The 9,653-nt window shown below is 43.1% G+C and overlaps 1 protein-coding gene across 1 annotated transcript; it reads left to right on the top strand.

Annotated features, from left to right (window-relative positions):
* Positions 1-669: 669 nt before the first annotated feature.
* Positions 670-9,323, top strand: LOC130598543 (ubiquitin-associated protein 1-like; the record flags this gene model as incomplete). Its single annotated transcript, XM_057408056.1, has 5 exons — positions 670-1,596; positions 5,713-5,748; positions 6,185-6,382; positions 7,070-7,171; positions 9,186-9,323. Coding segments are annotated over 5 exons (1,401 nt in total), but the record flags the coding sequence as incomplete, so codon positions are not given.
* Between the last annotated feature and the right edge of the window lie 330 nt (positions 9,324-9,653).

Below are 9,653 nucleotides of genomic sequence, written 5' to 3'. Positions count from 1 at the left end.
AATGCTGGTTTCTGACTTTCAGCCTGAGATCAATGTTGATAACACCGATGTTTTTAGTTGTTGCTAAGTAATGTTTACTCTGACCAAGGCCTTTCTGAGTCTCATGTTCTGCCAGGTAGGAGGGGAAGTCAGGAGGAAGCAGAGACAGGACACCTGACCCAAACTAACCAAAGGGGTATTCCATACCACAGGATGTCATGCCCAGTATATAAACTGGGGGCAGTTATCTGGAAGGGCTAGATTGCTGCTCAGGTCGGGCTGGGTATTGATCGGCACGTGGTGAGCAGTTTTATTCTCTTCCCTTGTTATTTCCCCTATCATTATTATTATTGGTGGTAGCAGTAGTGATTCTGTGTTTTACCTTAGTTCCTGGACTGTTCTTATCTCAACCCATGGGAGTTACATTCTTTTGATTCTCCTCCCCATCCCTCCAGTAGCTGGGGGAGGAAGGAGGGTGGTGGAGTGAGCAAGTGGCTGCATGGTTCTGAGTTACCAGCTGGGCTTAAACCACAACTGTAGGTTAGAAGAGATGCTGGGAAAAAGTTGTTGTTTGTCCATGGTATTTCATGTATCTCTTATTCTGTGTTACTTAGCTACTACTTCTAACAGCAACATATGATCCTTATAATTTTCTTTTTTCTCCTCTCCTTTCCTCTCCACCTTTATCAGTATGACTTCTCACTGGAAAAGGAAACAATCAAGTGGGCTGAAGATACCAAAAAAATCCAAGCTGCCCAGAAGGAAGCCGAATGCAAGGCAGAAGAAGTGCTAGCAAACTCAAAATCAGCTTCAGAGGCCAGCAACATAGTAGGGTTCTCAGAGGGACCTCACCCTGAGGCCATGCTTCCTCCTATTAATCCCATCCTTACTAGCCTTCAGCACAATAATATTCTTACTCCCACACCAGCTAACAGCAGCATTGTGAAGCAAAAGGTTCTCAGTCCACCTTGTCCAAAAGCAGACTTCAACCCAGCTGATTTTGAATGTGAAGAAGACCCATTTGACAAGTTGGAATTAAAAACTCTTGATGATAAGGAGGAATTAAAAAATATTCTTGAAATTCATGTTGGTACTACTGGGCCAATTGTTGCCCAGCTGTTAGATAATACTTTGCCCAAAGGAGGGTCTGAGTCTGTGCTGCAAGATGAGGAAGTTCTGGCATCCGTCGAAAGGGCCATGATGGACTTCAAGCCCCTTCACAAACCCAATGGCTTTATCACTTTACCGCAGTTGGGAAACTGTGAAAAGATGTCCTTGTCTTCCAAGGTATCCCTGTCCCCTATCACTTCAGCAAACAATATAAAATCCTTGTCCTTTCCTAAACTTGACTCCAATGAGAGTGATCAAAAATCATCAAAGCTCACAAGCACTTTCCAGAGCACTACCTGTCTTCACGATGGCACTTTTCTCAGCTCTTTGCAGACCTGTGCTCACAGTAAAGCTAATGAACTGAATGAACACCACATGGTTGGTCTTTCCTCTCTAAGTGAGGATAGTGGCATGGAGACATCAACATTATCCTCTTTCTCCCGGCTGCCTTCCCTGGCTGTGTCAACAGTTTGTATAGAAGAATCATCTCAAAGTACAGTGACTATGGTAAACATGCAGTGGATTAGAATTGTGGTTGCTGGGGAGATGTAGAGGTGCAGAGGCAAATGTTTCTAAAATGTCCTGTAATTTTAGGTTCATTTAATGGGAACAATGTATAGATCATGGGTGGTAGTTCCTCTTCATTTACGTGGCAAATTGATCATCAGACAGGTCTTCATGCTGGCAGTTCTGAACCTCAGATTATTATTCTGCAGGTTCCCCCACATCTGCTATTTTTAGACCAGTTCTGGTGACTTTCAGCTCTTGTTGTTCATAGTTGTACACCTTTGAGGTAAGCATATGACATCTTTGTACGGTCCTGCATACTGTCTTATCTATCTGAGATACATCAGATTCTGAAATGCTCTTAGTTTTTGAGTTAAATCTCTGGTAGATTTGTTTCTCAGCTTGTTTATTTTCTGGGAAGTACAGGCTTTTCAGGGAATAGAAGCAATAACATATTAAAAAGGGCTTGCAGTTGACCTGCAGTGAAAGAATTGTCTGTCTGTTGGGTTTGTTTGGTTTTGTTTTTGTTTTGGGGGGTTGTGTTTTTATTTTGGTTGTTTTTTTTTATTTTATTTCTTTTGTTTTCCTGAGACCCTTTCAAAATCTAAACTTTAAAAGGATGAAAATGATGGTGGTCTGAAATCTGGTATTTACCCTCTTCCTTGTAAAGGAGGGTAGAAGGATTGCTTTGTGGATAGCAAAAGCAGTCTTGAGGATCATCTGAGATTGCTAATGTTACAGTTGGTTGCTGTACAGCTCTGAGATAGGAGTTTGACTCTTCATTTCCTCACATTTGTAGCAAGTTCTAAAATGACTTTGGGGACACTTCATACCAGCTGTTGTCTTTGTTTGTGACTAAGAGCAGAGATTTGAGTAAGCTTATGGACTTTTTGTGGAACCTAAGATCTGGACGCCAATACTTACGAAGCCTAGTGGAAACTGTGTAGTCAAATCCTCTAGTGGCACTAAAATAATCTGGCTTCTTCTGTCCAATATAAGCAGTGCTTCTTTGGCCTTACTTTTGCATACTCTAAGGGTTTTTTGTATGACATCATGTGCTCTGAAACAAGTGACATTGCTTCTCTCCTCTTCTTTCTCCTCTTTTCAGGCTTAGGTAAATGTGTTATCAATTGTAAAATACAGTATTCTGACAGCTCGTGTATTTTTCAGAGCACAGTAGAACAGCTGTTTATTGATCACTAGAAGAAATTTAATACAGTAAACTGCTAGAAGCAGCAGTGCTGAGCAATTGCAAACTGCTACAGGTCACAGGTTTGAAAGGCAATTGTATGACTGTATGTAGCTCAGAGGTGAAACCTTGAACTACGACACATTCCCAGGGATTAGCATGAATGATCATTTACAACTATGGCATTCAGATGGCCAAATTTTCACTCTAATTATTCAAACCTCTATGCTGGATTAAAACTTATTAAAGACTGAGGGGGAAGGTATATTCTCAAGAATGCTGTAAGGGAAGATACAAACTAATAAACAAACAAAAAATAGTCTTACTAGGAGAAGTAATAAAGATTTTAATTTAAAACTATTTCTGCTTTGGAAGTAGCAAACCAAGAAATAGGTATGCTGATAGAACTAGTTCTTTCTGTTTCAGTTCCAAGACTTCAGAGCACACTTGTTTCGTATTTCCAAAATATGGTCCCAGTGGCTGGAAAATGACAGCTGAGCTGCAAGAAATTGAAGTAAATGTAACAAAAATCCTCAGAGTATGAAAATGATAGAAGGAAGTCAGACATCACTGTGGCTGGGAGCAGAAGTGTTGTGTATCCCTTAAAGGTTACACAAGAATAAGCCTGGGTTTTTTTTAGAAAGCCTCAGGACATATCGGATCATAGAACCATAGAATAGTTAGGGTTGGAAAGAACCTTAAGATCACCTAGTTCCAACCCCCCCTACCATGGGAAGGGACACCTCGCACTAAACCATGTCACCCAAGGCTCTCTCCAGCCTGGTCTTGAACACTGCCAGGGATGGAGCATTCACAACCTCCCTGGGCAACCTATGCCAGTGTCTCACCACCCTAACAGGAAAGAATTTCCTCCTTATGTCCAATCTAAACTTCCCCTGTTTAAGTTTTAACCTGTTACCCCTTGTCCTGTCGCTACAGTCCCTAATGAAGAGTCCCTCCCCAGCATCCCTATAGGCCCCCTTCAGATACTGGAAGGCTGCTATGAGGTCTCCACACAGCCTTCACTTCTCCAGGCTGAACAGCCCCAACTTTCTCAGCCTGTCTTCATACGGGAGGTGCTCCAGTCCCCTGATCATCCTCGTGGCCCTTCTCTGGACTTGTTCCAACAGTTCCGTGTTCTTCTTATGTTGAGGACACGAGAACTGCACACAATACTCCAGGTGATGTCTCACAAGAGCAGAGTAGAGGGGCAGGATCACCTCCTGAAATATATATGCCCTAGTGTATTCCAGTGATTCAATTTTTTTTTTTTTTCTCCCAAAACTAGAAATTGTAGCTTTGGATTTGGAGTTACCTCTGGAGTTTATGCTTTACCAGTGAATTGAATCTTGACTTTTTTAAATGGACATGAACATGTCATTTTTCTGAGGCTGCACCGATTCTTTCCTGGGTGGTCCCCTCTCCTCTGAGTATATTTCCTTGAAGCTCACTGGTTTGCTTTTTGCAGTGTGGGCAGAGGGAGAAATGACTAGTGAAGACAACAGGTTGGAATTAAACAAAACTGATCAGAGACCTGATTAGTTTGCTGAATTTTATTTACAGTAAATTCTGGTTCTGATAGGATGGGACACTCCTGTTAGACCATTCAGATTACTTACCGCTGCACTAGTGTGATGTGTGTGGGCACACCAGCTGTAGGCAGGGCTCCTGGCCTCTGTATGAAGTCCCTAAAAGTAGGCACAGGGTGCAAGGGCATACTGGAAGCACTGCACGTCTGCTTCTTGAAGAGCACTGAAATGCAAGTTTGAGATGTAAAGGAGCATGGCTGCTGAGTGACCAGTCCTGGCTTTGTCCCCTGCAATTTCTTTAGGTGTTTCCCTCCTCTACTGGAATTGATTTCTCAGGTTTTGTCTCCTAGAAAATAAATTTTTATCCTGGAGATGAAAATGGGTGGAAATGCAGTACAGAGCCCTTCTCCCCCCCCCCAGTGGCATTTACCAAAATGCTAATATATATTTTCAGAATTGTTTTTTTTTTGTGTTGTTGGGTTTTGTTTTTTTGTGGGGTTTTTGGGGGGATGGGGTGTGTGTGAGTTTAATTTTGGCCCAGAAAAGGCTTTTCTGAAACAAGTGGGCAAACTTTCAAGCAATCTATATTGGCTTAATAAGGTATTAAGGAAAGGCAATAAATTGAGGCTCTTGGTCCAAAGCAGTTTCTTGCAGTCTTTTCTAGTTTGATTTAAAATGCAGGAAGACTTTTAAATGGATGAATGGAAATGTGCAGATTTGATGGGGCAAAGTATTACAAAGCAGTGGGTTGGTTCTGCCCTCTGGCAGCCTTGTTCTGCAGAAACAGAGCATGTGTGCAACAAGGAACACTATCCCGCCTTGTTGGTGTACTGGGTATGGGACCAAGTGCCAGGTGTTGGTAGAAAAATCATGTACTCTTTTTAGCCAGTGTGTCACATGACTTATATATGGTGTATGAAATGCAGTGCTTTGCAAGTAGAAAAGGGGTATATGTTTCTCTTACCCCTTCTCATGGTCAGAAAAAATCAAGGGAAGTCTCTAGGCAATGACTTTAAAATTATCACTGTCATTCAGGCAGCATAGCACTGGGTCAAGCTGAACAGGAACCAGCATGTTACGCTGAGCTGTATGAACAAGTAGCAGTCACAGTGACAAAATAAACAAGCTTACAGTTATTATGAGGGGGGGACACAACCTTCTTGGAGTATAATCTGTTTTTGTAGAGTGCTGAGAGAAGAAACAGTCCTTATGAAGACTATATCTACATGCAACTGTGTAACATCTGCATCTCACATGTGGAAGCCTGATTAGCCCACAAGTCTCCCTAGTATAGTCAACTTATTCCCAGATATCTCTCATAAAACCCTTTTCTCCCTCAGCTTTCTGCTCACTGGTGCATAATGTTTATAGTTATCTTATTCTTGTGTTGTCCAGCAGGTGCACCCAGACTGCAAGGAAACAGAAATCCCTGTGGTAAGTTCCCAAGTACCTGCGTGCACTGGATAGTGTTACTGAAAATCTTCAGAAGTAGTGTTCCTATGACTTTTTGTACTCAAAGCTGACAAGTAAACTTGGGGTGAAGGAAACAACCTCCATGTTTCCTCTGAGGTGCAAGGCTTGACTATATCATAAGGTTTGGTATTAAAAGGTTTACCTCCGCTGATAGGAGAGGGTATATTGTGAAGAATCTGTTGTTGATAGTTGTTTTAAGGGTAAAAAGAGTATAGTGGGAGTCAGACTGTGTGCACTGCTTGGTTTCATTCTAAAAGTGAATAACTTCCCAAGGACAGTATAGAAAGGCTCTCAGATTAATTACATATTGCAGTATCCTGGTGCTGCGCTAGCCAGAAACAGGATGTGGGGATGCAGAAGATGACCGTTACCTTAGCCTCTGGGTTTTCCCCTTTAGGTAACACACCAAAATTTCCCAGTGTCTAAAGTGCCCAATAACACCAGCCGTGCAAAATGGTCAGGTGTCCCTGCTTCAGAGCTACAGCAGGCCCTCTCTGCTAGTGAGAGGCAGTGCATAGAGACAGTCATCAGCATGGGGTACTCGCCTGAGAATGTCCTGAAAGCCATGAAGAAGAAGGGACAGAACGTAGACCAGGTAAGAGCTTGTGCAACAGGAAATAAACCCTTGATTGGATGCTGATTCTGCTGAGAAACAACCTTGGGTTTGCAAAATGGATGGGGAGAATACTTTTATTCTAACAAGGGGTTGCAGCCTGTAGCTGCTGTAATATTAACCACTAGAGAAGCTGTCACCTGGCAGTAAAGGCTCCTAAAACCATATAAAAGAGTGTCTGTGTATGTTTCTGATGAGAGACTGCTTGAGTCAGCCATACCTGTGGGATGCTAGGTTGGAGCTGCTCTGAGCTTGGGATGGGCCCTTAACTAGTATGCTGAGTTGATCTTAAAAGGTTGACTGCTTTCAGATTGCATCAGCTCTTGCGGTTGTCTGAAGCTAAAAGCTGACACATCTTGACTGCTGCACCTACAGTTTCATTTAAAAAACTTGTAGTATAAAAAGCATGGTTAAACTTTTGGCTACAGTGGAAGATGACATTCAGAGCTGGTGAGAGAGCACAGGAGGACAGAAGGGATCATCTGTTTTCTCTCAACAAGCTCTTGCATAAAGAGCATCCCAACTCTACTAGGAAGGACTTTATCTCAGTCCCTGGTGAAGCCTGGGGTAGAGTCATGCTCAGCCTCTCTGTGTGTACAGAGATGGTATTCAACCGCACGCTGCAAATGCCACTCTGCAAACTTAGTTTCTTTTCTTCATTCCCCCCAGGTTTTGGATTACCTGTTTGCACATGGACAGCTTTGTGAGAAGGGCTTTGATCCACTTCTTGTTGAAGCAGCTTTGGAAATGCATCAGTGTTCAGAGGAGAAGGTGAGGGTTCAATGTGCTAATCCATAGAGAGAATGTGCAGTGATGGGGAATTCCAGCAGCAGTTCCTCTGGCTGATGTAATTCTGGCTTTCATGGTAATGCTGACTTGCTTCCAAAACTGACTGCTGAAGGACATCCTTGCAGTGATAAAGTGAATATGTGCTTAAAGCATTAGAATTTTTCTGTGTTGTTTTATCACTCACTTGGATGTATATTTATGGGGACAAGATTTTTTTAAAGACACTGCTTATTCTGTTTGTAATGCTCTGAACCCAGAGTTCTCTTGTGGGCAAGGTACTTGGTACAGAGACAGTTAATTTCAGAAGCAACAAATTATAGGATCATAGAATAGTTAGAGTTGGAAAGGACCTTAAGATCATCTAGTTCCAACCCCCCCTACCATGGGAAGGGACACCTCGCACTAAACCATGTCACCCAAGGCTCTGTCCAGCCTGGCCTTGAACACTGCCAGGGATGGAGCATTCACAGCTTCCTTGGGCAACCCATTCCAGTGCCTCACTACCCTCACAGTAAAGAACTTCCTCCTTATATCTAACCTGAACTTCCCCTGTTTGAGCCCATTCCCCCTTGTCCTATCACTACAGTCCCTAATGAAGAGTTCCTCCCCAGCATCCTTGTAGGCCCCCTTCAGATACTGGATACTATGAGGTCTCCACACAGCCTTCTCTTCTCCAGGCTGAACAGCTTTCTCAACCTATCTTTCTCAGCCTATCTTCATACGGGAGGTGCTCCAGTCCCCTGTTCATCCTCGTGGCCCTCTTCTGGACTTGCTCCAACAGTTCCATGTCCTTCTTATGTTGAGGACACGAGAACTGTACACAATACTCCAAGTGAGGTCTCATGAGAGCAGAGTAGAGGAGCAGGATCACCTTTATCACCAATTATCTTTCATACCCTGCCAGCCCTCCCTCACTGTGAATTTTCTCTTGTACAAATGTGTCTACCAGGCTGCACAGCAATTTGGGTTAGGGCTTGCTCTGGAAGAAGCTGGAAAATCTGGTGTTTGGGGTCTGGTTTATTGTCTGGCTGTTTTACCAGCATCAGAAATACAGAGGCAGGAGTGGGTAGCCAGGGCAGAGGACAGCAGGATCTTTTAAAAAGTTTGCCATCCTGTTGTGCCAAGTCGTTATATGAAATCTTTAGAGATTTCATATGAAATCTTTAGAGATGGTGAACCCTAACCCCCCCCCCCCCCCTTCTTGTACTTAGTGATGAGCTCACAAACAGAGGAACAGTTTGAAGATGGGAGAAGTGACTGAGTTTAGGAAATATATAACCTGTTGTTTGTGTTTTTTTGAGAGGGATGTTCTTTTTTGGGGGGTGGTGTGTTGGGTTTTTTGGTTTTGTTTGTTCCCTTCCCCCCCTCAAGTAGAATGAAGGCCCTGTAATTGGCAGAGAGTTCATAAAAGTCTGATCAGTTGATTCGCTTCTTGTTACTTTACTCTTTTTTTTTTTCCTCCAGATCTCATGGAGGATTCATGGTCGATGTTGATTAGTATGGTACATAGCGTGTCCAATAGGATTTCTGCTAATCCCCCAAGTTTGCCCTAGATCTGAAGAGCCATTTGATAGCAAGGACTACTGTACTGTTCCCAAAGTCAAAGTAACTAAAAAAAAAAAAAAAAAATCAGGTGCAGCGGTAGCTACTAGATGGGGGAGCAGGGTGACATAAATCAGAGTCCAAATTAGGCCAGGATGATAGATAAATTTGCTACTGGGAGAGACACTCCTACAGACTGAGCTTTGGTGCCCTAGATGAAGAGGACTTTAGAAATGCAGGAATGCAAACACAGGTTAGATTCCCTGGGCTACTGCACCCAGAGCTCTGCTGGCTTTGGTGTGAGTGGACTTTATCCAAATGGAGCTGGAATGGGCTGTACTTGGGGAGTAGGAAACCACCCCATTGGGTGTCTAGTTGCTGAAGACTGGCTCTGTGCTAAACCTCCACCAAGCACTGATCCTCTTTTGTGAATAATGGGCTGTGTGTCTTTCAGATCACAGAACTTCTTCAACAAATGAGTCAATTTAAAGAAATGGGCTTTGAACTAAAAGACATTAAGGAGGTCTTATTACATAACAACAACCAACACAATGCTTTGGAAGATCTAATGGCCCGTTCAGGAGCCAGCTGAAAACACATTCCTGGATTCCTGGCATGCAATCAGCCCTGCCACCTCCACATCCAGTGTGACTTGCTCTTGGCAGGAAAGAGTCCGGCTTTTCACATACAAGGGAGAATGACTGAGCAAGCCCACCTGCATGCATCACTCTAGCATTTCTCTTTCCACTGAAAGTCAACTTTCTTTCTTAAATTAAATTTTTTAAGTGTCCCTTACTAAGTTTCCTTTTTCCAGCTTGGCCACAGAGTTTAGACTGCTCAGCCTCTACTGGAATTGTACATAGGTAGAGATGGGAATGGTTGAACTGTTGAACTGGAGTTGGACAGAAGATACTGTGTTGGT

This window comes from Pezoporus wallicus, unplaced genomic scaffold, assembly GCF_028554395.1.
Source record: "Pezoporus wallicus isolate ANWC-B61680 ecotype Strahan unplaced genomic scaffold, APGP_CSIRO_Pwel_v1 contig_13518, whole genome shotgun sequence".
In the NCBI taxonomy this organism is placed as follows: Eukaryota; Metazoa; Chordata; class Aves; order Psittaciformes; family Psittacidae; genus Pezoporus; species Pezoporus wallicus.
This window is presented reverse-complemented; position numbering and strand designations above follow the sequence as displayed.